Here is a 27,970-nt window from a genome sequence, read left to right as displayed (position 1 = left end):
ATAGCAAATTGCGGCACACGCTCATTCGCGCAATGCCACAAAGGCTTTTCCGAATATTATCCCACTCCTCATCTGGGCGGTGGAAGGGTGGAAACCCCCAGCCGACTAACCCCAACAGTTCCCGGTTTTCCCTGCGGAAACAGCTGTTTCCTTTACACAGACACGACCCCCGAACCCGCGGATCCCCGGATCCCCCAACCCACAGAAATCCCAAGAAGATGCTGCGAAATTATTATTACATTTTATGCCAATTCAGCGCATTTTCCATGTGCATTTCGCAACTTCAGCCAAGGAAAACCGACGAAAACTTTAGTTTTCCCTGGCTTAATTAAAGCCACCGACCTGAGCCGAAAATGGCGGCCATAATTTTTAAACTACGCCACAGAGTATGCCATAAAAATGAAGTTTTAAAATCTTGATGACCCGACTTCGCGGCTGTTTGTCTGTCGACTGCACAGGATGTTCATATTTTTGCCATTTCGCCTGCCTTTAATTTAAGGGGGGAACTCCCTTTAGAAGCCAAAAATCTAGTGATTTTTTGTTATTTATTTTTGGGAAAATAAAAAAAGATCACATCAAATTGGTATTATATATATTCAGGACAATGTTTAAAGATAAGAAAAAAACATTTTCATTGTTTGCAAAATTATAAATAATTGAAGTTTTAGCTGATCTTGTATCTCGCCTCGCCGCTGACATGGAAATCTGCGTGGGCGATCCTGACCGCAATTCTTATCTGAAATCATAAAATCAAACATTTTTTTACTCGAGAAGGTTTTTTCTGTCCGTGGTACTAAAATATACGGTATTTATGAACATTAACTATAAAAATTGAGCATTCAAAAAATTTTCCGTTTTTGAAGCAAAAATTTTCGATTTTTTTTATTTAAAAAATAGTTAAAAAAAATTTTTTTTTTCATAAATCTAGTACCACAGATGCAGTTTTTTATGATCTTCAAAATAAATCAAGGATGAACAAAATCGGTTCACTAGTTTTTTTGTAATCACCCACGCAAATTTAAAAAACATGGTTCTGAGAAAACGACGTTCAAAGTTAGCGGTCGAGGCTCACGCACCGGTCGAGCGCGCCGCTTTAAAGTCGCATAACTTCCACAATTTTGAAAATAGAATTTTGAAACTTCGGAATTATATTCTCGAAGCATATACCTATCGATTAAGACAGTAAAAAAAAAATCGATTTTTTGAAATGTCTAAAGGGAGTTCCCCCCTTAAAAGACGCACCAAATCTTGCTGCAACTCAAAACATCAAATACTCTCTCTCTATAATATTATTAAATGTTATGGTGACTCAGTAAATATATAACTATAGAGCAGTGAAATATTTCTATACGCTTTTTATTATCTCGAATTATTTACTTAAACCTAATGTAATACCCGTACATTCCGTGTTTCTTAACCACTTTGACCTCTGACAGGGTAAACGAGAAACAAAGTAGTAAAAATGGTAACTGCGGCCCGCGAAAGCCGTGAAATGTTCGTCCAGAGGAAAATAAATGAGCTCCGTGGCCATGGAACTTAATGTTGGAGCCAATGCGATGCGATGGAAAGGCGTCTTTTCGCTAATTTTGTATGCAGCCCACACAAATCTAGTCATTATTAAAAGGCCGCGGCTTCGAAACTCGACCTCAACCTCAACTGGACTTTGAGGCCGAGCTGGTGGTGTCTGCTTTTTGCTCGTTTGATTTGCTCCATTAATTTTGAGCGGAGTTGCTTGGGCCAGGAAAAAGTTCTGTGACAACAAAAGTACGATCTCGTTTGGGCCCCGTTGATTTGTGTGGCGCTTTTCTGGGTGATTAAGTCATTCATCAGGCGGCGGTGGCGGCGACAGACTAAGAGGCCATTTTCCTAACGCGGCTTTCCAATGAAGCGTTATGCCGAATAATTAGAGGTTTTCTTCGTTCCCCCCATGGCTTATCTTGCAGCCGCCAATACTTCAACTCACTTCTTTCAATTAAAAAGTTTCGCCCTTGTCATGGTTACGCAATAAATTCCTAGGCTTCCACGGCCACGCGGCGTATGCGTAATAAGCATTCAATGATCAGCCTCGCAGAGCAGACCTAAGCCCATTTAATTGGTATTAATTATGATGCTGGACCCACAGCCGAGCTGTTGCCGTGCAACCTGCTGGGAAATGGGTGGCTGGCATTGATTCGATGGGGAATTAGCTCAACACTCGGCATAAATAATGGGCATAAGAATATGTGTCCAGTTTCTAGGCGATTTACAAACATATACCATTTAACAAGACAAAGGAAGGCTTCCTTCATTCTAATGCTTAAATATTAAATATATTCTTTATAAGAAGACATAGCTTTTTAACTTTTTTTTTTTAATAAATCCCCCCTTTTTCTGAGTGCTCCCGTGGGTGGCTGGTGTCATAGGACCTGTGAAGGTCATCGCTAAGTAGTTTAGTTCTGCCATTGGCATGCTCAGCAGTGCAAATGCCTTGATAAACGTTGCAATTTTATAGCTCACAGCATATTTATTTCGCAGCAACTTAATACAATGAAGGCAGAGGACTTCTTTGTTCGCTTCCCCCATTGTTTTGTACTTCGCAAGTCTTTCAGCTGCTTTGTGCGCAAATTTGCTTATTTATTTGTTAAAGTTGAGATCCCTACCGAGGAAGGGAGGGGCTGCCCAAGATGAAATACTATCGACTCTGCAGAACTCTCAAGTGCTGCAAGTTAAGTTTACAAATTGTAGCCAGCGGTTGCTTTTATCCCGATTGCAATTAATTTTGCCACGGGGGAATTATTGAAAAGCCAATGTAATACATTTGCACAAAACCCAAGTTCACTTGGAATTAAACATAATATCTTTCAAACAAACTTTTTGTCATTCTAACTGGAATTGCGTGTAAATCGTGTCCAATTGTTGGCTCACATATCGCAGCACTTTATGGCCAAGGATAATGACACGTAGCACATAGTTGCACGTGGATGGGAAAAGTGTCCTTTTTGCCACTTTACACACCAATGCAGGTGCAAAGTATTAATTTCCAAGTTGCCTGCTGATTTTTTTGCAACACTCTTGTTGACATTTGTGGCACTTTGTTGTCTTGTTGGCTACAGTTTTTATCGCAGCCAGTTCTACTCGTTTTCATTATTAATACGACAAATGTTTGGCACCCACATGCCCAGAAACTCTGCCAGCTGGAAATTTAAGCCAAGTTGCTTCGCTTTGTTGCCGTGTTAGTGACAGAAATTATTCTTGTTGACACATAAAAATTGTTTAACCCTTTTTTTCTCGTGGCATGAAAAATGACATGAAATGATAAAACGCTTTCGTACGTGAGTGCGAGAGTGAGGCATTTGGCCAAAACATTTCCCAGACATTGATGTATTTGGGTCAGATGCTGGGCGGATATTTTCCGTTTGCCCAAAAAAAAAGGGAAACACCCCGGAAAAATACTCAAGATATATGTAGGTTTATACACTTTCCGGCTCATTAACAGCGCTAAATTTGCATAGTTAATTGCTTTTTAATTGTTGTGTTTGGAATTTTCAATTCTTTTCGGGGGCGGATACGTTGTTCAAGCCGCGCACGTTTTATTGCAGAAATGTCTACAATTTATTTGCATTTTCTGTTGGGCTGTGGCCCATTAGGCAAATAGAGTTTGCAGCTTCGAGCTTGGCTAATGAAGCATAGTTTTGAGATTTGCCACGCCCCCCCTCAGACCAGCGCCCACGCAGACAGACTGCAATTAGCCCGCCAGCAATAGCTGAATTTCTATTTCGCCCTCTGTGTTTTGTTTTTTAAGCACTTTCTATTTTTTATTCTCGTCTGCCTTTTGCGGTCATTAAAACAAATGGCAGCTCGGCGATCCGCTGGCTTTAAAAATTCCACATTTGGCCTCGGGTCGAATGGACCAACCAACTGACCGACCGAACGACCGACCCACCGGATATATCATTTGACCAACAAGCCAAAAAACAAACTCACACACAAGCCTCAAAAAAAGGGGCAAAAAAAATGGAGAGAAGCGCCCCAGTAACACAAAGTTTGGTTGGCTTGCATGCGGTCACAAAAGAGCAGTAAATTAAAATTTACTCGACACGAAATTGAAGCGGCACTGAGCCACCCTTCCTTCATTTTGCCATGCATTTTCCGTGGAAATTCATTCAATCTGCTTGCCAATGCAGTCCCCACTGAAACATCACTGCAAAGGCATAAATTCATATTTTTGCGCAGATATATAAGCATATATAATCGAGTTTTACAAATTGTAGTGAACCATTAATTTCTGATGTAAGTGGGAAGTTAAATTAATTTCCCGATGATATGCAAAGCTTTTGCATTGCAAGATTATAATGGGCTGTTAAGCACCCTAGAGGGAAATAAATATTCAGACGAAAGTTTAACGCATTTACTATAAAATACAAAAAAAGGAAACAAGTTCTGTTTTACATATCCAATAACTATTTGCTATATAAATTTAAAATAATTTGTAACTGTTGTAAGCTTAGGATTTTCCGACTAGTCATAGCCTTTCCTAAATTCGTGGGATCCCTCGCGATTTTTCACTGATCGCCTGCAGTCCTTTGAAGCCAACTTGGCATACTGCACTTCATTTGGTTCCGCCTCCTGTGTGCTTTGCATGGTTTTGGCCTGTGGCTGCGAGCACGAGAGCTCTCGTATTTTACGTGGTCAAAGTTGTACGTTCCCGGCCAACTGACATGCAGATTTGGCCCAAAACAAAAAAATAAAAGAGCAGGCCGTTGGCCACTTTGCAGTCGGCACGCGTGCACAGATTAAACGGCGGGGAGAGGAGGGGGGAAAAAAAAGGGAAAACAGGAAAATAGCCTGCAGCAGCGGTCAAACAAACAATTTTAAAGAGCTCCAATCAATTATCAAGTTGAGTCCACTCTGCTTTTACCACAATTTTGCCGTTAAGCGACAATTTCCGCAGCGATTATTCAATGTCAACTAAAAAGTTGCACAAACGTTCGAAAAACCAGCAAAAGCAATTAAAAGCAGCTGCTGCCCCGGCCACGCCCCATTTTCCGGTACGCCCCCCCACCCGAAAGTTCATGTTTATTTTATGTGGCAAAATATGTTTTCTTTTCGGCAGCAATATTTATGTAAGCTCTGCAGCAGTTTATTTGTCAAGCCGGACATGCAGATGTCGGGGGATTAGATGGATTTATCGCACTGTGACAAATATACGGTGTAAATCATTGAGCTGCCTGCCTCTACAGGCAGCTCCACACGTGCTGAATTTGACGCAAGAAAAGGTGCATTAAATATGCAGGCGTGCAGGATAAAAACGAAAGTTTTATTGGCTTTGTCGTAAAAATGGTTAAATTCGTGTGAAAAGTGTTTTTCACATTGGGATAACCTTTTACGTAGTTTAGACAAGATGATGTGTGTGTTATTTATTAAGTTTCTAAGCATGTTTACTTAAAACATTATCTAATTTCATATTTTGTATTTGCGCCCACAAAAGGATTGTTTTTTTGATTGTAAAGGATATCCAAGAAGGCAAAAGCGCTGAACCTAATTAATTAAACACTATCGTGCGTTAGCTAACTTATTTTATAATACAGCTTGGCTGTCAAATGCAAACATTTATGTTTATATTAATATTCGCTGCGTTTTACGAAAGGCCTGACTTAATTAGCTGCAGCTTTTTCGCCACTCACTAGTTATGAACTAGCTTATGCCCCCAACCTTAAACTAAATTTCAACCTTTATTTTCTAATCCATGGCGTCAGTCGCACATGAAATTGTGCCGTTTTGCAGCCAAACTGCAGCTACACACCTCACGATGTCGAACTTAATTGAATTGCTGTTTTATTTGGCCCTAGATATTGCCGGCAAACATGTAGCGTATATTAGTTATTGATTTCCCACAGGTTGAGAGGTTTAATGGCACTCAATTCGAAATGGGTGAAAACAGAAGCCCTGTTTTAATCAACTGTTTACATGGGGAGAAGCTTAAGAAGGTAAACCCCATTTATAACCTTTTAAAAAGTTGTTTTAAAATTGAAATATTGTTAATAATACATCAATCAAAGCGAGAAGCTTGTTAATACGGTATGAGATTGTTACGTTTTTGTATTATAAGACATAATTGGTTTGGTTTTGAAAGAAATGCATTAAGTATCTTTAATATGAAAAAGCATTTTCAATATATCATGCTGATTAACAATTTTTAATGGATAAGAAGGGCTGACGCCTCTGCACAATATAATGTTATAAGTTTACTTGATAAAAAGTCGATAATAGATTTTCCAATGCGTCGAATAAACAAAATGTAATAGGAATATAAACGTCCAAAACTCACATGCAGTTGCCAAGGATATGTAACCCGTACATAATATAGGCTCAACGGCTAATGTGATTCGATACTGCGACACGGATCTATGGATCTGTGAGATTTGAGTCCTTGAGCGAGGACATGGATGGATAGACCACAAGCTCCGGTTGCGGCGAGTCCTCGCGCGACTCGGTGCTCTCCACCATGGATACTTCGTGCGACGAAGAGCTGGTCTCCTCCACATCGCCCACATACTCCTCCACATCGCTCTCGCTATCGTAAAGCTGATCCTCGGCATCCAAATCGATGATCAGGCGGCGTAAATGGCGCAGTTCATCGTGGGCACGCGACACCTTCCGCTCCAGCGCCTTCATTTGGGCCTGCATTTTGAAAATATATACAAATATACTTATTTTATTATAATATAGGTAAAAGGTCAATTCCAACCTGCGGAATCAGCGGACAGCCCAGTAAATGCAAAATGTGCATCAGAGGATCCGCTGGCAGCGGATCGATTTCCACCATTTGCTTTAAAATCTCCAGGAGTCGGGGGAAAATCCCGTTTTCCGTCAAATACGCAATCGATTCCTCTTCTTTCTCCGACATGTTGCGTAATTAAAACGAGCGAATTTCTAAGAAATTGAGCAAATGGTGAAATTTCTAACGAATTAAACTTGTGATCGCGGGTATAACTGTAAAGCTAGGGCTGCACTTGCATTCCACATTCTGCAGCACCTGGCGGTAGATTTCGGTACTCGGGGAGCCGGTGCTGTTAACTCCTAACAGTGGGCTGTTACACGCAAGGCTACAATTCGAATTTATTTTGGCGGCAATTTGCCTATGTCCGTTAAAGAATTAAAACTCTTAAGTTAAAAAACTATCAAATTTTATTAAACTCTTGTAAGGTTTTGTCACTTTACAAGCTAGTATTGGTAGCGCGCAAAAAGCCGGCTGTCGGTCTGGCAGCACTGTAAGTCCAGTGTGGCCAGCCAAGGACGAAATAAAATAGTCCGAATATTTCTTCAGATTTTCAGTGTAATTGCCGGAAAACACAGCAGTCTCACTGTTTTATAAATATAAGCAAGGCAACAACAACAAATATAGTCAAAATTCGAAAGAGGAATAGAATACAAGTTAAATATAGCACCGATCTCTGAATAGACAATGGAGAAGTTAAGCAAGGCGAAAAAGGTGGCGCGCGAGGAGAAGCAGCGCGACCAGAAGTTGGAGGAGTTGGTAATAGCGTGGTGGCCAAAACCAATTCCAAAACCGCAACCAAACCCTATTTCCATAGACTTCCAGAATCCATGGAAACGGGGATAAATAGTCACGTTTATCACAAAATTGTATCTATTTTAGGTCATGAAATCCCTCGACGAGTGCCCCTCCCCCGAGGAGAAGGTGAAACTGCTGCTGCAACGCCATGTGGACAGCGAGAAGAATGTAAGCCGGCTGACAGCGGAACTGCGTGTCCTGCAGCGCCAAATGGAGTCCCAGCAGCGGGAGAAGGAGCAGGTGCAGCGGGATCTCAACAAGAGCGTCCTCATGCGCGACAAGCTGCAGGAGGTGTGCCGCGAACAGCAGCGCATCATCAAGTCCGTGAAGAACGAGAGCCTGCTGCAAATCAAAGTGGAGGAGGAGCGCCGCAAGGAGAGCCAGACCAAGTTCCAAAGCTCCCTGAACGATGTCCAGAAATCCCTGGCCAAGAACAACGAGGAGAACATCAAGCTGCGCGATTACAACATCGAGATGACCAAGAAGTAAGCATAGCCGCAACGCTGAGGGGATCCGTGTTCTAAATATAAACACTGCACACGCACGTTCTCTGTTTTCCGATTTTCCCTAACCATCTGGTCTCCCGTTTTAGGTTAAAGCTGCTGGCCGAGCAGTACCAAACGAGGGAGCAGCACCTGGAGAAGCTCAATGAACAGGTTCAGTTGGAGGCCCAGTTGCACCAGGCCAAGCTGCAAAAGTGCCAAGTGGAAGCCGCCATGGAGAAGGAGATACTTAACAAGTATGTGCACAAAAAGCCGGGTCATCGGGCGCTTCTCTGCATCTCGCGATAAACGCACCTTAGATGGTCACACATTAGAAAACGAGTTTTCATTTAAGAAACTAGCTGCGATTACTGGTTTTGATTCAACTTTGCAGAGTTGCTAGAACTTAATTAAATTTTAATCCTCTTCGTTCATATTACACCTGATATAGCCCTGTGTCATGAAAAATATCTTAATTCCATAATTCTTTCAGGGAAAACCAGATTGGCCTGGAGAAACTGCTGCAAGCGCAACGTGCCATCAAGGATCTCACCGATCGGGAGCACCAACTGAAGGAGCAACTGAACATTTACACAGCCAAGTACGATGACTTCCAGCAGTCGCTGCAGAAATCCAATGAGGTGTTCGGCAGCTACAAGGTGGAGCTCGAGAAGATGTCCAAGCACACAAAGAAGATTGAGAAGGAGGCGCTGGGCTGGCGGCAGAAGTACGAGAAAGCCAATGCCATGGTGATTGATTTGGCCACAGAGAAGAGTCTGCAGTCGCAGCACTCGGAGCGCCTGCAGAAGCAGATACAGCAGCTGCAGAAGCTACTGCGTGCTCTACAGCTGGAGAGGACCACACTGCACAAGTGCCTGCGGGACCACGAGATCGAAATACCCGCCCTGCCACAATTGCCTCCCGAACCAGAGCCAGTTAACGTTAAGCCCGTCAGTGCGGAAAATGTTAAAATGGAAATGATGTCTCGCAACTGTGCGGAACTGAAGCAAACGCTGGCCAATCTGCAGAACCAAATGAAGCTGTTAACGACAAATGAATCGAAGACAGCCATCGAGGAAAAGAAGAAGGCCGAGGAGCAGCGACTGGCGAACAATGCCAAGAAGAATATACGCAAGAAGGAGAAGAAGTCCAAGGCAAAGGCCGCTGCTGCAGCAGCGGCAGAAGCTGCAGCATCCACAACGAACGGAGAGGTGAACGGCGTTGAGGAATCAGCCGCCACAGACTCCAATGTCGAACTAGAGGCAGCGGGCGATGCCTCAAACGTTAAGAACGGAGAGGAGCAGACTGTTGACACTGCGACAGACACCCAGGAGCTGGTAGGTGATGGCGACGCTTCCAACGCCAAGTCACTTGTTGATATATCCGAAGTGCCTCCCCTAATCGATGCCAATGCAAACTAAACAATTGACTGTTCGCCCATACTCCCATCCAAATCTCGGGCGGCCACCAAGCCTTCCCTGCAAAGCATTTTGTGTCATCCATGTCTCAACTGAAAAACGTCATCAATTACAAAACCAACATGGTCAGAATTTTGTACTAGTTATTTATTGTACTTTGTATATTGTATTTATTTAAAAGGATGTCGTCGGTGATCGTGTATTGCTGTTCAACAACAAATTGAGTAAAACGTGTTTCCTGCAAACAGAGTATCTTGATGTTTAATTGACACTTTTAATCGAAATTCTTTAACAGCATTTAAGAATATTAAAAGTATTTCTTCGGGTAAATATAAAGTGTCCTTCCGAAGATTTAAGCATAAATCTTAGCCCACATTTTGCATCAATTTGCATGAGAAGGGGAATAAGAAGCTACCGGAGCGCACAAGCTCGATGGCCATGGATTGCTTTCGTCATTGTTGGCGACGCCACAAAGTCTAGTGTTGCATGCAACACATTGCAATGCCAACAGGCGAACGGATGGGGGTGGTTTCAGTGGTGATGGGTGGTGAGTGCCTGTGGTTCGTGGCCAGGGTCATTATAATTGCGCCTTAATTATTTTCAACACGCAGCTGTCATTTTTGCCGGGCCCCAGATTTGCGCCATCAAATATTTAAGACGCATGCAACGTGGCGTATGCGTAACGCCAACTGCTGCCAGCGGTCACTAGGTGCGGCCGAGGGTGTTGAAATAAGGCCAGTTAAGCCACTAAAATAATTACACAAATTAATTTAAATTGCATAAAGAGGTGCATACGAAAGCAGCACTAATTATGCCAGCTCTCAAGGCAACAACTGTTTTTACCCCTTTTATTCTCAGGATATTTTATACATACATACGTACATATATATATTGTTACATATATTGTTAGGTCCCACAGCGTCCCATGGTCATTATAAATTTAATTAAAAATGTTGATATTGTTAGGAGTATTAGGAATTCTACTTATTTAAAGCCTCTTCCGCCCGATTGCCCATTAAGCGGTATTAAAACAGTCTGCCCCTCGCTGCCAAAGTGTCATACACTTGTGCATATTTCACACCCTCGCACACACAGCAATGTGTGCACATTTCGCAGGCAATGAGCTTTTGAACATTTAATGAGTTAATACGCTAAATTTGAAAGCCGCGCAAGCGTGCGCCAAGTGCTCCAAACACTTGTCCCCATCCCCGGGCTGCCCATTTGCCAGCTTGAGTAATGAGAATGGGGGAATCAAGCCGCTAAATCCCACACTGAAAAGTAATCCCAGCTATGATTACCAAGTGATGTTCATGAAATTAAAAAAAAAAAGTTGTGTTCAACATCTACCACTTTTTGTTCTGAACGACTTATGAGTATTACATAGGGATACATATAAAGGGAGATTCCTAATTTTTCTCAGTGCACGCTCGCACGCATATGCAAAACACTAAGCACTTGTCATTTGGCTGTAAACCCTCGGCGTCCATTCGTTGCCAAAAAAAAAGAAAACAGTGCAAATGTCCAACAGACGAGCATATGTACATATGTACACCACCTACATACTGTATGTATGTATGTGCGAAATGGATGAAATGGAGGATTGGAGGTTGGCTGCCGTGGCGTCGTGTTCATCCTGAACTCATGGGTGTCATTTCTCAGGACCCTCGCGGTCTGCAGGATAACAGCAGCGTAACAGAAGACGCTCCACTGGGGACCAGCAGCAGCAAACTAGAGGCTGCCAGACTGGCAGACTGCCTCACTTTCGGCGCTGAAGTGAAGGGACAACGTCGCCGAGGATGGTGTGGCAATACTTCGGGCAGCCAATTGTGCGGGCTAAGCAAGATGAATGAGGAATATGAGTGCTGCTTGCACAGTGGGCACATTTGCAGGGTGTTCAAAGCGTTAACAGATCCATAATCAGCTTCAAGATGATTCAAGCGGCACTCCTCACGAGGTATATAATCATCTTGCCCAGAATTCATTTCTTTATAGATCCTGCAGTCAAAAATAATATTTTATTAACAACATTTTAATATTCAAAATCATATATAATAAGTAAATGTAAATAATAAGTAAATGAAAATGCTACTTAAACAGGCTGTCTTCCATTAGTAACATGTATGAAAAATTACTCATACGCCACGTAGTCAGTCATATTAATATATTTGCCACTTCCTATGCACAAATATATAGAAAAATATATATATGGAAATGAGACATGCAATTAACTGATTATATGCGTAATATGGCCACTTAGTCCACTGTAACCGCCGAGGGCTATGCTATACCCTATACGCCGCCGCCCGCAACCCAAGTGCGCACCCACTCTCCGGCGAACTCGCTCTCCGTCTCCGGCGGAGTGGCTCCGGATATTTCGGCAACAGAAGCCTGGCTGCGGTAGCCGGAGATTTTCCGAGCGAGGGAAACCCGAATGCCGAAGCGTCGCTGCTGGCAAACATTTTCCATTTTCGCAGTCCTGTAATCAGTTGTGTATAGGACACTCGCGTGCGCGCGTCGAACGGTTTCTGGCTTCAATTGTGGGGAAAAGTGTGTGGAAAAGTGTGTGCCTGACGGCGAAACGGTAAACGGGGGAAAACGCTGCGCGGTTTTTGCTGCTATCGAGTTCTTCTTTTTGCTGGATTTTATATGGTAACGATTGTTGCTGCTGCTGTATCATTGAAAAAAATGTCACTTAAAATTTGATTTAATTGCTTAAACATCGCAAGTGTCAATGAAAAGCAATGCGAGAGTTAGACAAACAAGTTGGAGGAAATTTTCCAGCTACAGCTACAGCTGCTGCCTCGGCCAGCGTCGCAGTCGCTGTTCGAGATAAAGGATATGCCCGGATCTAAAAGATACAGTTTTTCCTCTTGTTTCTTTTTCCGCTGCCGCTGCTGCTGCGGCTGCTGCTACATTCGCTGCTTGGCATTTTCCGCACAGCAACAACAATCGTTGAGACAGGACCTCCAGCTTAGCTAAAATGTAACATAACACCAAATAAGAAGCGAACAGAACACCGAAAAGTGAGCGCCAAATAATGCAAATAAATGAATAAGCCCAAATCATTAACAAATTAAAACGAGACACGCACGGAAGGGCAGGAAAATATAAATATCGAAAGGAGTCAAGTCGAGTGTTTTCGAGGAGCTGTTTGCTGGCATGCTTTGAGGTTAATACCACCCACCACTCTCCACCCAGCCACCCACTACCACCCATCAACCATCAGCCATCACCAACTCATTCCTCCTTCTACCCTCATCTCCGTTTTGGCCAATTTCTCCGTCTGCTTTCGCCGCTTTCTTCGTCACCGCCGCCCCTGCCGCCGCCGCTGCTGCCGTCACCATCAAAAGGCATCGAAGGTAAATATATGTATATATGTTATACTTTATCCGAGTGTGAGTATATAAGTCAATGGGCCAACAAACTAACCTACAAAGTAAACAAAAGCGTTACGCTACAAATGCAAATTTTTCGCACACATGCTCAAGAACTATAAACAACAACTCATTTAACTGACGCCATGCCCCCATAAAAAAAACCAAAAACAACGCAGCTTAAGACTAGAAATGAAAAAAACAGAAACGAAACGAAAAAAAACAAAAACAAACAGTGAAAAGGTGGAAATGGCACGGCAAATGAAACACAACAAAGCAAAACGCACGCTTCTAAAGCTATTTGTATAAAATTTTAATCGCATGCGATTTATTTGACTAGGCGCCAAACTCGCACGCACACACACCAGCGCACTTTCGCAGCAGCACCCACAAACACACACATACACGCGCAGGCTGGGTGAAAATTCACACACTCACCTTGGAAAATGCGAAAAAACAGTCTCAGATATTTTGTTTATTTTTCGCGAAATTATGGAGAATATTTATGGGCGCTATTTGAAGTTTGAGCTGTGCCAGGTTTTTTCATTCAATAATTGAGGAAAGTAATGAAAATGTTTGAAAAACGCATCAAAGAGTATTTTAGTTATTTCGCATGTGGGAATATATTCAAAATTGGATGTGAGGTCTCGATTTACTATTGATATAGTAATTATCATATTTATTTAAACAAATAAGAGTCTGCGTGTTGCAGGCGCACCTGGCGGCAATTGTTTACTGTTTACGGCACTGTGAAAAATATTTTAAATTGTTCAACATATTTTTAACTTTCGCCAGAAGTGTCGACAACTTGTTTATAATTTTCCAAAATATTGAAGCTTTACACATGTTATTTTTTAGCAGCGCAGTCATAGGTGTCTATCGTAACAGAGCAAAAAAGCTAGAGCGTTGAATTCCAGACTCTAATAACTCTTACGCAGCGCAAGTTTGTTGCAATTTGTATAGGAATATTAAAAAATTAATTACCAAAAGTGATATGCATTTTAAATTATTTTTACGCGACGCTTAAATGGCGTCATTAAAAATTCCCATTATTCAGCGCAGTTTCCGTGTCACTTAATCCGCGACAAGCACTTAAGGGGAAACAAACCAACAAAAGTTGTGTGCAACAATTGATAAGCAACAAAAGCAGTATCGTGCTGCCTGGCAATAAAGCATAAAATAAATGCCAATTCCATTTAGATGCACAAGCCGATTAAAAAGTCAACTTGTGTTGGCATAGTTTTCGAACTCATGCGACATTGATTCGTGATCGATTTGGATTTTATTCAGAGGGCAGTCGAAGGGTAATCCGATTTCAACAAACCAAAAAGTAACTTTAAGTAGTGTAAATCATATAATCCAATTATAATATATATTTTAAGAGATTTAAATATTGCACAGCCTTTTAAATGGCTATTTCGGACGAGTGTGACAAGACAAAGTCCTTTGCCAAGCTAAATTCGCTGCCATCTATTTATATAATCCTTCGTGCTATTTGGCCAACTATTTTGAGTGCTTCTAGCCGAGAAAAGCTGCATCTGCATCCTCGCAACAAAAGGAACTTGGTCGTGGGAAGCTGGATGGAAAACACTTAACGCGAAACTAAGCGACAATTGTTGTTTTGTGTGGCATTTAAAAATAGAATCAAGGTGCGCTCTAGTTTCATTCATCCACACACATACACATCCCCACTCACACACACACACACGTACACACACACAGGCACAGGTAAAGAGCCTACATAAAAGTGGCTGCTGTTGTTTGGCAAGTGGTCGAATGAGGGGCAAAGGGGGCGGTCGCCGGGATGTATGCTACACGAAACTGCAAATAGAAAAGTTATAAATAAAAAACGCACGAGCCCACATTGAAAAAACGAACTTGGAAACTGTAAAAATAAAATATAACATAATAAAAACTCGATGAGTGGTTACTATGTAATGGCTGATCATTTAATTATTGAATGTGTATCGATGACAGCCCACAAAATAAATATTGCTAGCTGTTATATGGTAAATTTAACAATTTTGTGCACATCTGGACCCTATTACTTGCCAGTTAAAGGTCAAAACACCTTAACCTTGGCCAAAGGGAAAGACCAAGCAAAACGCAAAGACACGCAAAGTAATATCAAATGAGGAACGCAGCTGTGAGCTGCAAAGTGATTCAACGCTTTTCGGCTATAAAGTGCCTAATCACTTTGGGTGTTAGATGCGTGGGCCATTCAATGACACTGGTAATTACTGGCCAAATCGTGGGATATTGTCTTGGCCTAAGTGAGTAATGGGCAAAGGGCGTGACTAGTGCCAAACGGTCTGTTTTCGTTGAATAAATAAGGCTGGTCAAACGAGCTGACTTTCAGTTAAATAACTTCAGGGAAGGACACCCAAGTATCAAGTTACTGAAGTATATTCGAATAAAATGCCTTAAGTGTTGTTTAAATATATATCTCAAGCATTAAATATTATTCTATACCACTGGCATATATTCTTCGTTCACTAATATCACCACCAACCGTTTAAATCGCTTTAAATATGTATATGTAAGCATTTTGTGCCAGCAAAGGCAACCGCAAGCCCTTCCCAGCGTGAACATCAATTTGCCAGCATTTGGCGACCATTAATGGTCAACTTATCGTGCAAAAAATACTCCTTCTGCCATGGTTAAAGCCATAAAACATGTGTGCAGGCATCGCATGTGCCACAAACACACACATATGCAACAGCTAGGAAAACCGAATCGTTTAGCTTTCAAACAGCAACAAACTTGAAATTTATATAGCCAACCGCCAGATGTGTCTATAAAACTTGCACATCCCCATTCATCCCATACGAACATCAATTTTGCGGAGGTTTTTCCATTTTTTTTTTCTTTTGTTTCCCTCTTATATTTTTATCACCAGCTGATAAGAGCAAAGTTTGTCCGAAAGTTAGCGCCTGTAGCCGTAACACGCATACGCCATGTGTTACAAACAACATTCGATGGAAAGAACGAACGAAAGAAAGAAACGAAATTACCCGCAATTTCAGCAGAGCATTTTGATAACATTTTTTAATTGCCCCACTGGGGGATGGGCGGAAATCCACATTTACAAGCGAACATATGTTGGCAACATGCAATTAACTTGCCAAGTCCGAGCACTCTGGTGATGAGTGCAGCAAAAATGCGCACAGCTCGACTATCACATACCCGGTATTTATTTTTTTATGAAAACAAAGCTTTCCACTTTTCTGTTTTTCAATCTTATATAGCCTGGTAGGGTATACTAGTTCACTGATAAACATTTTGCATTCCCTTAAATATCTAAATTATACCCTAGTTTTTTGCAAGTGCCCAGTTAAAAAAGCGGCAACATCTATGTTCAGCCACCAACGCGGACCACTTACAGGCATTAATTACTATGTCGGGCCTGCCAAGTCAGCAACGAGCCACGAAAAGTTGAAGGACCAAGTGGAAAAAAATATTGCATACTTTTCGGAATGTTCCCCCCAATTTGGGCAGTTTCCACGCTTTTCACTCTCCCACTGTTTTCTGACAAGTTGTATGAGTTGCGAGAGTTGAATGTTTCTTTTTATTGCCATTGCCATTGCTGTTGTTGCTGTTGCTGTTATTGCTATTGTGGTCCATTGTTTTTGTTTTTGGCAACATTTCTATATTATTTGGTATGTTTATTGTTCTTGTAGATTTCCATGTCCATGGTGAACAGCAAATGTTGAGCATGAGGAAAAAGTTTGTTATGTAGTTGATTTTTCGCAGAACAACGATAAGTTGAGAAAACAAAATCCCAAATATGTAATTGGTTTTTGAGTGGGGCGGGTAACTTCAAGATCGGGATATTCGTAATGTTTTCAGAGTTGAAAGCTCACATAGAATACTTATTTAAAAGGAACAAATATCCAAAAATTAATCACTATAATTTCGACTATTATCTGACTAGTTGAGCAGAAATCACATAAGCAGACACATTTCAGCACTGCTTAGCAATTATGTTCACTAAGCCAATTTAACTTGTTTCGATCGAATTTGACTTGTCCTTGACGGAAATAAATTAAGTCAGCTCATAAATTAAATCAATCCTGGCAAGTTTCGTGGCTCATACACCCACGCAGCAATAAGTTCATGAACATATCTCGGCATATTTATAGCTTGGCCAAAGCGCGCTAAGCTTTTGCCATTTTGGGCCAAGAAAAAGGGACCAGCCACAGACCGAATGATTGTCTGAAACTTGGCGCATATCGCCGAACCGGAAGTTCCGGGGGCCATCAGGGTTGGCGGGTGGAAATATCCTCGAATATCCGTGGCTCTCTTTACAGATTTGTGTGTATGTGTGTGTGTGTGCGCCGATGTAACGACTTATTGTTCAGAATTTCGCACAGTTGAATACCAAATTGTGAACTACTCCCCCAAAAACCGAATAATTCCGGCGCAGCAACGCAAACCATTTGAAGTCGTTGCAACTATTTTGGCAGTTTCCTTGCCAGGCTTTTTGTTAGCCTGGCCAACAATGAAGTCAGTTTCTTGTTGGCCATTGCCAAAAATAACTGCATTTTCTGGACGAGGGAGTTAGTAAAACTTTCTACATGCCCGGAAGTGCAGCGTGAAAACTTTTTTATTGCTCTCCAGTCATTTTGCATAGAAGTCTGTAAATTTCTTCTTGCCATAGATTGCATTTTCAGTAAGTCCTAACGGCTGCCAAATTAATGAATACTGATTGCACCAGAGATTGCCAGTAACAAGCTTCCGCCATCACAATTTCCCCCATTCCCTTGGAACCTAAGCATGTGTGTATCTTGAGCTGATTGCCATCTAATGCTCGACTGAAGCCAAGTGGCCCTACCACTTGAAATGTATACAGTTCATGGTTAAGTTTATCATTCCAGCCGACTTTAAGTGCAGGAATTGCTCATCTGTGATTGCTACTCCATGTGGGATGAGACCACTTCAGCTGCAATTTTGCAGCAGATACGCTTGAAATGGTTCTTTCAGTTGAGATTTAAGAAGTAGAGGTCAAAAGTCTACAAACATTGTTGTAGCTACACAAATGTTGTTTGAAAACAGTTCAACGAAAATCAACTTAATTTAAATGTTCCATTTTCCGCAGAAATATGTAAGATGAATATTTACACTAGAGACAAATAGCTCAGTTAATACCTTTACAAATACATTTAAATAGTTACTTCCACTATCATTAACATCTCTTCAAACCAATTTCCACGGCGATTCCTATTTATATCCCAAATGGGAATGCCCTTACCCACAAGTTGAGGTGCTCTTTACAATATATAGTATACCCCAAACGATATCCAGGTGCCGGCAATTACGTGTCGCGTGCCGGAAGTGCGATTAGAGCATCAGGAGCGACTAATAATGGCCCGGAGCTGGGTTCGCTCCTTTGTTGATTCAAGATAGCCGAAAATACAGGGCCAAAATTGCTTTTGCCTCTTATGTTTAACTAAAAAATTATTGCAAACTGAGAGCAAAACACCATATGCTGCACGCTGCTTTTCGTGGCTCCTGGGAGTCGTTTGTTATTGCTGCCTTGAGCATTCAGCTGGCCCGGCTTATCTGGGATGATGTTGCGGTTGCCAGCTGGAAAATACCCTCTTAAATTATCGCACTTGTTTCCATTAACGACCGAAAACTAACTGCTAAGGGGGAGGGGAATTTTCATCAACACTTTTAGCTTTTAGCTGATTTCCCCAAGCTGCTCCACTGCTGAAGCTCAAAGTGAATGTCAAATGGTGGGGTTAAAACTAAGTTTATGCAGTGCGAAGCTAATAGAGCTCAAAAGCACTTTGTTGCATCCTCAGTGTGAATAATGACTTCCTTTTGAGTATCTCATAACTCGCTGATAGGCCATTCGTATTTATGCTGGATCTTAGCCAACTTCGTATCTCTTGGCAATCGGCAGAATATAGTTTGGCACAATTACCAACTTTAATTATGCGTCAAGCTGTCAGATTTGTAACCAAAAAAAAGGCAATATAGACAAATTGATAGCTCAAATGAGTAGCCACTTTCTTTAGTGCCTTTCATTCATTACGTCATCAATTATACACTTAAAGTGAAATCAGAAATCAGCACACAACCATTTTGATCTAACGCCATTTTCTGACACCATTTGTCAGCGTGCTGATGTGAAAACAGTTTAGTAATAAATAAATAATTAGCAAATGCCATACATGCATCGGCTGGCAAACCCATAACTTGGGTGTCTTGTTCGGTGCAATCAGGTTGAATAATTAGCGCTGGCTGGGCCGTTTGCAAAACAATTAGGCCATTAACTGCAATGCCCAGAAGGCACACGTCAGCATCAAACTGCCCACAATTGATCAGCCAATAATTGGGGAAACGTAATGGTAATGCAAATGCATTTTGGGTCGAATACACCCGAGTATTCCTCACGGAAAAGGGAACGGGAACGGGAATGGGAATCGTTCTTCATTATTTTCCCATTCAACATTGTGGCCTGATTTGGCTTTCGACCTGGCCCAAAAGCCGGATTGCAAAGTGTTGAAAGCCCTTCATCAGCTGTCGTCATCGCTTGCCTTGGTGAAAAGCCACAAAAAAAAATGGAAGCCAGAAAAGGGAGTAAAAAATGGCATATAATTGGCGTTGATTTATTGTCTTTTGTAGGCGCAACGAGATTTGCCCACCAATCTTATGGTCGAGTGCCAGCCAAAGCTTAGGCAAAAAAAATTCAATTGTTTTAGACTGCAGCACGGGAATTGGCCAAAAAAAAAGAATGATATATACACACAGATATGCCGTGAATATATCCGCAATTTAATAATGCTCTCGAATTTCTAGTGGCTCCGTGGTTTTTGTGGTTGCGTGCTGGATCGGTGAGGTCCTGGAGTTCCTATTTAGATATTGCCGGATTCGAATCGCTGCCTTTCGAGCTCGGCACTCCTCTCATCGTGCCATGCTGTCTGGGTTGTCCGTGAAAGTGGCATGAAACCAGCAGGAAATGACAATGGAACCTGCTCGGAGACATGAAAGCCGCACAGTGTCATTACCATTAACAAGTAGAGCTCCAAATATAAAAAGTAGCAATTAAAGGAAGCACGGAAACGTGGTATATGGAAATTATTATGGCTTAAATGTGCCATTGAAAAACGGTAGAAAAATAAATTTATCTGTCTTAGATGATATCAATTAATACTGATTTATGCTACGGTATATGAACTTGAACTAATATTTTATTGGATTTTCCATTTCAAGTAGCATTTTTAACGCTGTGTTTTCTTTTTAAATTGAATATTCCTTTTATTTGCGCACTGCAAATCATTAGAAGCATCTCTGCAGCTGCCAAATTGTATTTATCACACAAACAGCCCCATGGAAAGCAAATTCAAATATTATGTTGTATAAATACATAAACCACTGTTGACAATTTCAGTTTCGCAGAGTGGGAGGCCTGGCGTGCGTTCTTGTTTAGTTTTAGTTTTAGCTTTCTTTTCCATCATTCGAGTGGCATTGCATGACTGCATGCAAGCTGGTTCTAGTTTTGGTTCTGGTTCTGGCCAAGCCTTGTCCTTGCCTCGAAAGCTGCTGCTGTTGTCGTTGCCATTTATAAGTTTAAGTCCTGACATGCCACACAGAGCCACGGGACCAGGACCCGCAAAGCCCCCCAAAAGTCCTCGCAATCCCACCGTATCTTGGCAGCAACAAGAACAACACAATTAGACAAATGAATAAACATGCAGTTCTTGGCAAGCAAAAATTTGCATATCCCTTTCCATTCCTCCGTTCTTGAGTGCAATTCAGTGTCTGGTGGCCGGCCTCTGTGTATGTTTCGTTTGCAATTGGCAATTGGCTAATAGGGATTTTCACGTTATTACGTTTACACTATGACCTGGTTTAATATTTAATTAGCTTCGCCCTGGCAATGAATGGCTTCGACTCGACTCGACTCGACCCGCTCGGTTGGCCGTCTGTTCGAGGGTGTTCGTGCGCTCTTTGCCGGAAGCACATGTCGTATACGTGATATTTGACAAACATTTTACATGCACACACGCACACAGGCACACATACACCCACAGACGCACACAAGCGCACACAGGCCTCACCAAAACTGCATTTAAAATCTGCATGTGCGGGTGTATGCGGTGTGTTAAAAGGAATGTGGCACTCAGAAAAAATTGCGCTGGTGTGAATATTTATTTTAAACTGCATATATTAAGCAATTACTGGGTTTCCTTTAAGCCAATACCAATTACGGTGTTGGTTAAGGCGTTTAAATAACCTTTAAGTGGTCTAGTGGGGGCATAATTTTCGTTAAGTGCACGTGAGGAAATCCTGACCACACTAAAGGCGTGACTCCAACAAGGTTTCAAATGTTGTAAAATGCAGGCAATTGCATGCTACACCCTACCCTCATTTATTCCGCATTTTCCCTTAGTTTTCCTCCGCCCACTTTTTCCACTTTTCCCACTTTTCCCACCGACTGGGCCACAGAGATTTGTGCAAAATAGAGTCATGAAATTAGTTGGCTGCAGCTCGAGCAGCTAAGTATGACATTGTATTCGGTTTTATGGCTCTCTTCGCATTTAATGCTATTTATGCTAATGGCAGGCAACATTTAGCAGTTGCTCTTGGCTTAAAGAGCTCACTCAGCGCATTTTCATGGCTCCGTTGGGCGAGCGATGAAAGTTATTGATTCCACTCTGACGTTGGCTGCATAAATATTTAAGACTTACTTTGGCGATTTATAAATTATTAATGTATTCAACAAGAAAGTTCTGTGGAGTCTGAAAGCCCTAAAGCTACTGGGAAATTAAGTTTTGCATTGCAAGTTTCGCCAAGCTGATTTAGCGTATTCTGATTTTGGCAACTGGCTTTGGTTGGTTGGCAATGGTTTTCGTATGACACAAATATAATGATGTAAATATTGTGGTTAGCTTTATTCATTTCTAACTATATATTTGAAAAACAGTAGGTGGCAGCGTATCACTTTGCATTTAGATGAAGGTTTAAATAATATATGATGAGTGGGTGAAAAGCATCATTGAGAAGCAATAGAAAAAGCTGAGTTGCGACGTACTTGGAGCTGTGAAAGAGGAATATAAATACTTTTGCTTGGATTAAAACTGTCAAAGCTATTTCCTTTCGCAGTGACCCCGTTTTTTGGGCAAGCTGCCGCTTAATCAATTCCAACTGAAAAATAACCGTGACGTCGGAAATGGAAATCCCCCTCCCCCTGCCACCGCTTTTCCGCCCTAAGCTAACAAGAGTCCTGTGCTGGCTGTGTGTGTGTGTGTGTGTTATGTGAGTGTGGGCGCAAATAGAATGGAATGGAAATGCAAAATGGAAATAGAGTGGAAATAGTCCGCAGCACACACTTTTTGACTTTTCGCTGATAAATATTGAAGTGCTGTTGAAATTTGTCAGAGAGAAAACGGAAAAAGTTCGCCGAAGATTTGATTTAAGCTGATGCAGGCGAGTCATTGCTAGAAAATTCAATTTGTGGATTTATGGGATTGGATTTACGAATTGATTTTATTATGATGAATGAGCAATAAACGTAATCGAATAGTCAAATGTGAATTAGACAAGAAATATGTTCAACTAAGTTACGTACGTAAAAGCTTTTAAAGAACATAGTACACATACAAATCTCTGAATTTGAAGACCGTACCCTTTGTTTCTCTCCATTCAGCCATTTTCTGTAATCGAATAAAGTTTATTTACTTTCTTGAGCCCTCTGATTACACTTCAATAACAAGCCAAGCTGATTTGCATAGTGCTAATGCGTTTATGCGTTCGAAGCGAATCAATCCGACAGTGGGAATGAGTTCGCATTCCATTCATTTGCATGTTAAGTGCTCATTAATTTCATCTGGGCAACAGCCTTGCCACGCCCCCGAAAATCACCACCACCACCGCCCCTTTCGGGTGCAGAAACGAAGGTGCTGCAAGTGCACCAAGGTGCGCGCATAACTCGATTCGCCTTTGATTTATGGTACGCAATAATAATCTTCATTTGCATGTTGCCTCAGGCGGTGCGAGTCAACAGGGCGTATACTCGATGCCATTATATGCAGGTGTAGCTGCGGCTACGAGTTGCACTTCCGGCGGCTGCAAGTGTCCTTGCTCTGACTTTCAGCGCTGCTTTGTGTGGGCAGGAAAAAATATCTGCAAATTGTGGGTATATTTTAAAAGTCGTAAAATTTTTCACATAATATATAATATATTTGCAGTGTATCAATCTCACCTGCTCTCTATTTTCCATTTCGTTATAGCAATGGTAGCCTCATTAGCGACTTAGCAGAATGGCGCAAAGGAAACCGTAACCGAAAACCAGCAAAACCGAAAAAAAAGGATACGCCGAAAGGGATTAAAAGCAGCAGCCGCTGAAAAGGTTGAGCACCCATAAAAAAACAGCACAAAGAAATTGTATACTCCCAGCGAATTTCGGGGCATAATGAGTACGCGGTCGCGTCCCTAAGAAGCGAGCACCTCAAATGCAAATTGATATTAAGCCGCCAATCATAATCAGCAGCGATATTAATTAAACACCGCGACCAGTCAACAATAATCAAGCAACCGCCATGGCCTCACCACCGGAGAGTCCCATCGAGGAGGTGGTCTACGAGTTGGAACACACACGAGTGCCTAAGCCCATTCCCGTTGCCCTCGAGGATCTGTGCCGGCAGACCAAGTTCACCAAGCAGGAAATCCGCGTCATGTACAGAGGATTTAAGACGGTAGGAAACTATGCTCGTATTCTGGGTTCCTTCCTTAAAGCTTCATATTTTGAGTTCCAAAAGTACTGCTTTACCACCATCCTTAAAGCTTCACCTTGAGTTATATTAAAATTCAGTTGAGAACAGCAGCGAAACTCTATTCTTGTTGCTCCATTCTATTTGACCAAATAATAAAGTTCGTTATAAGCCAAGAACAACTTATTGACCAGACGTACCAGCTGTATGAAAACGAGCGCTACTTAAATGTCTGTCATTTTAATGCACACGCGTTTTGAATTTCATTGCAAATGAATTCGCTCCTTTCAAGCGATTGTGTGTCCAAGCACTTTTACACCAAAGAGTGTGGAAAAAGGCCAACTCAGCGCAAAAGTTTCAATATGTGGGTCAACAAGAGATGAGCTCCCGGGGTCAAGTGAATGGATAGTTTGAGCCAGAGAGTTCGCCTTATTGACAGTTTGCCCCATTGATAGTTTGTCTTTGTGATATTTTGCTCGCTCGCAGTTTACCTTATTGATGATTTGCCGTTTTGCTCGTTGGCTGGTGACTTGTACTTTGGATTTCGTTACAAAATAGATGGAATTCTAAACGTTGTAATTAACAAAGTGATATGTACAAAAGTAGAGCAGAGCTTTCTTTATTTGACTACTGCATTATATAGGCATTCATGTGCTTTATATTAAATGATCTAGGAGTTTTGCTAGATTTTTCGCGGTCTAGTCCTTTTTGCCCTTTTTGGAACTCGCTGTCCCTACATTTGCCTTTTTTCGTTATTAACCGAGCAAACACTTTCATGGCGCTTTCATTTTTTTCGCAGGAATGCCCCGAGGGCGTGGTACACGAGGATTGTTTTAAGGATATCTACGCCAAATTCTTTCCACATGGCAGTAAGTATTTCTGTATTTGTGTGTGGATAAATGTCCCCCCATTTGGGGTGTGTCTCTGTGTGTGTGTGCGGTCGGCGGGTGCTGTCGCTAAGGTCCTTTGCTTTTCCTTTTTATAGTAGCGCGTCATAAAGCGCCATTTAAGCGAGCATTTCGTCCTTGCAGCAGCTGCGCTAAAAATGCCAAAATACCCCCAAATAACCAGAAACACAACAAGAAAAATCACCCTGACACGCCTCCTTTTGCTGTTCTGTTCTATTTATACAGATTCGAGTTTATACGCTCATTATGTGTTCAAAGCGTTCGATGTTAATTGCAATGGCGCCATTAGTTTTCGGGTAATTATTTCTCATTATATTAACATTCTACGCAATATTTCGCAACCTTATACTTAACCATACGTTTCAATGTTGCTCAGGATTTACTGGTCACCTTGTCGACCTTGCTGAGAGGTTCGGTATATGAGCGTCTGCGTTGGACCTTCAAGTTGTACGACTTGAACGGCGACGGAAGGATCAGTCGCGGCGAACTGAGTGAAATTATTTTGGCCATTCACGAGCTTATGGGTCGGAGACCACACCAACCTGAGGACGATCGCAAGGCGAGGGATCAGGTAAGAAAACAAAGTATATATCTACAGTAGCCAGTTTCTAGTTTGAAACTCTGCCTAAACTGTAGTGAGTACAAGTCTCGGCCTTGATACTCGGCTCATTCGGCATTGAACAATCGATGTGCTAGGCCTTAATCAACTTGTTCAAGGTACAAAAGCAAATCTCTGCTTATCCACAATGAGCATTATGTTCTAGGCCATTCTGTTGAAATGTCTATCTGCATATGCATCGCACTTCCTCTGGCGCAGATTTGTATGCCTCATTCTTTATGCAAAAGCCACACTTCATGAAACGTGCTGCATCCGCTGACGTTAGTCGGGCAGTCGGGCGGTCGGGCGCACAGTGCGTATGAGTAATTATGATTGGGAGCACACACAGAAATATGCGCATACATGCGGAATGCATAAGTCGGGAATCGAAATTGCATCGACAGTTGGTGAGAGGCGAGCGAAGGGAAAGCGGATGCTTTCGTGTGCGGAAACAGCAGCGGATATTTTACTTAATGATGAAGGTTTCACTTTTTCCCGCGGATAATACTTACGCGAAAATGCCAATGAAAAGTCGCTGAAATTGAAATGAGCGATTAAATGGAAAATGGCTTTGTGCCAGTCAACGAAATTTATAAGTAATAAACGGAAACGAGAGTAATTTAATTGATAAGTCTTTACCAAATTGATGTATGGTCGTTATATTTAAAGAGTAACTCTCATGATGTTTTATGTATTATTATTCAGGTGGATCGTGTGTTCCGCAAACTGGACTTGAACCAGGATGGCATTATAACGATAGAGGAGTTTTTGGAGGCCTGTTTGAAGGACGACTTGGTAACTCGATCGCTACAAATGTTCGACAACGACCTTTGATGACAAGAGGGGGAGCTTGAGCCAGGACTACGCAATTCCAGGACTATAATATCTCTTATAGATCTATAAGTGCAATAAGCAACTCTAAGAAATTGACAACCCCAAAAAAAAATTTAAAAAATATTACAAAAAAAATGGGGGAAAACCCCAAGCAAGCATGAAAAACACCAGTGAAATTGATGGAAAACGAGGAAATGAAACATATTAGTAATTAAAATTAGTTTAGGCAAATATCGAAGGAGGAAATCTTTAAACTTTATGAGTGTGTTATTATATAACTAACGAAGAGGTCGACTAAGATTGATTATAAAGAATATGTAATTTTTTGAGCATATTATGAATTTAATCCTGCCGTGAAAAGCGAATTGGTCTTATATATGTATTTACTATATATAAATATGTGCATGTATGATATATGTGTAAATGAAATTGATTTCGACAACAGAACTAAACTAAACCACCAAACCAAATGTTTGATTCAGGAATGGAATTGGTAAACCGACAACAAGAGAAACCGAGCTCTCAACACGATTTACTTTACTATAATTACGCATAACAAATAATAGAATACTAAAGTATAAATTTACACTTAGCCTAACAAAAAAAAACCAAACAAATGGATTTCCTTAGTTCACCTTTATAGTCAAATTTCCGATTTTATTGTTTCGAGCGAGCTAAATTAAAGATCTAAACAGTTTGAGCTATTTGCTTCACTGTCAATTAGGAAGAAAATTGCAAATTGCAGGATAAATGAAATTAATTCAGATTGTGGGAAATTCTATTAGCCCGATTTTAATTTCCATATGTTTGAATTTGTGCGTTATTGTTTCACATCAACTAATTGAATTTACAATTTGTCTCAATAAAGCTACATTGGTTTAAAACGGCAATAAAAAAAATAGATACTACATAAACAGATGAATGAATAATGCCTGGGTTTTGTGTGCCCGACCAACCACCGATATATAAATAGCACTTGACAATTACGCTTGATTTAATATTTATACAAGGTCGTGTTGATTTTTTAATGATAAATGCAATTCTCAACACGACTCTTCAATTAAATTACATTTTTATTAAATTACACTTGCCATAACATATTTACACACAAGCACGCGACGCTTTGCCCGGTTTTTTTTTTGTAAAGACCACCATATTTTGTACACCCATTTCATCATTCCCCAAAAAAAAACTTCAGAGGAATTATCTTCTGGAATGGAGAAAACTTGTGCAGCGAAATGAAAATGTAACATAATAATGAAACGAGACCGTTTTTATAAAAACATTGAATGCTTAATTGTGCATGAACAAGACAAGACAATCAATGTGGTTTGATATTTCCTAATTCCGCTTTTAGTTGTACACATTGTTCTTCCATTGTTGCTTCGAACAAAAACATGTTTCTGTATAAAAAGCCTTAAGCGAAGGACACTAGGAAATGAAATTGAAATCAGGAATCAGTGGTTTAATGACGTCAGAACCTTTTCATTTAAATACTCAACTTAGCAGGTGTCGTTTCAAAATGTGTTAACTGTGTTTTAGACGAGAAATATCTAAATGTTGGCCTTTGTTAACTATGCCAACCATAATTATTACACGTAGGCGCTTTATAAAGATTCGACCATAATTTAATTTAGGTTGAATCGGAGCTTCAGCAGGCCTACGACTTTGTTAAGCATAAACATATTTTTAAATTTTAAGCATACCTACTAGGCGAGGATTCTTCCACCATTTCTCAGACAGGGTTCAAATATAAAAAACAAAAAAAGAAACGAAACGATCAGTTAAAAATACTCCCATCAAAACGGCAAAGCCATTTAAAGCGATTCCATCATCAAATAATCTTAGCATTAGTAAATGTGTTGAACAAGGACATTTTGTTGAATATAAAAGTATTCTTGTCTAAACAAATACCTATGCGACCTACTCGTTAAACCACCCACAATTTCTAACTCTTAAGAAAACGATCTATGCAATATGAACGTACACTGTCCAAAAGCAAAAAAACAAAAACCAAATGGCAACTAATTGATATTAATCTATCATTCGAATTGAGGAAAGCTATGTGTCTAACTAGTCA

The 27,970-nt window shown here is 41.1% G+C and overlaps 3 protein-coding genes across 9 annotated transcripts; 2 read left to right on the top strand and 1 right to left on the bottom strand.

Moving 5' to 3' along the window:
• Positions 1-6,098: 6,098 nt before the first annotated feature.
• On the bottom strand, positions 6,099-6,988 carry LOC122621410. Its single transcript, XM_043799261.1, has 2 exons — positions 6,728-6,988; positions 6,099-6,660 (listed from the first exon to the last, which is right to left on the bottom strand). The coding sequence occupies exons 1-2, from the start codon at positions 6,884-6,886 to the stop codon at positions 6,385-6,387; spliced, it is 435 nt and encodes a 144-aa protein (XP_043655196.1). The 5' UTR covers positions 6,887-6,988; the 3' UTR covers positions 6,099-6,384.
• A 349-nt stretch (positions 6,989-7,337) lies between these two features.
• LOC122620438 (alpha-taxilin) lies at positions 7,338-9,704 on the top strand. The gene is made up of 4 exons (XM_043797886.1): positions 7,338-7,516; positions 7,640-8,040; positions 8,148-8,294; positions 8,531-9,704. The coding sequence occupies exons 1-4, from the start codon at positions 7,445-7,447 to the stop codon at positions 9,456-9,458; spliced, it is 1,548 nt and encodes a 515-aa protein (XP_043653821.1). The 5' UTR covers positions 7,338-7,444; the 3' UTR covers positions 9,459-9,704.
• A 2,271-nt stretch (positions 9,705-11,975) lies between these two features.
• Positions 11,976-26,261, top strand: LOC122620760 (Kv channel-interacting protein 1). Of its 7 annotated transcripts, none has more exons than XM_043798368.1 (7): positions 11,976-12,104; positions 12,396-12,814; positions 23,071-23,535; positions 24,350-24,419; positions 24,684-24,754; positions 24,835-25,029; positions 25,762-26,261. In XM_043798368.1, the coding sequence occupies exons 3-7, from the start codon at positions 23,380-23,382 to the stop codon at positions 25,888-25,890; spliced, it is 621 nt and encodes a 206-aa protein (XP_043654303.1). In that variant the 5' UTR covers positions 11,976-12,104; positions 12,396-12,814; positions 23,071-23,379; the 3' UTR covers positions 25,891-26,261. The 7 variants fall into 7 exon arrangements, 4 of the variants coding, with proteins under 4 accessions (XP_043654303.1, XP_043654304.1, XP_043654302.1 ...); XR_006326148.1 differs by lacking the exon at positions 11,976-12,104 and adding an exon at positions 25,223-25,652 and having other exon boundaries at positions 12,189-12,814; positions 25,762-25,903; XR_006326149.1 differs by lacking the exon at positions 11,976-12,104 and adding an exon at positions 25,223-25,704 and having other exon boundaries at positions 12,189-12,814; positions 25,762-25,878.
• The last annotated feature ends 1,709 nt before the right edge of the window (positions 26,262-27,970 follow it).

The sequence above is a fragment of the Drosophila teissieri genome, chromosome 3R, assembly GCF_016746235.2.
Source record: "Drosophila teissieri strain GT53w chromosome 3R, Prin_Dtei_1.1, whole genome shotgun sequence".
Taxonomy (NCBI): domain Eukaryota; kingdom Metazoa; phylum Arthropoda; class Insecta; order Diptera; family Drosophilidae; genus Drosophila; species Drosophila teissieri.
Note: the sequence above shows the minus strand (reverse complement) of the source record. Positions and strands in the feature narration are given on the sequence as shown.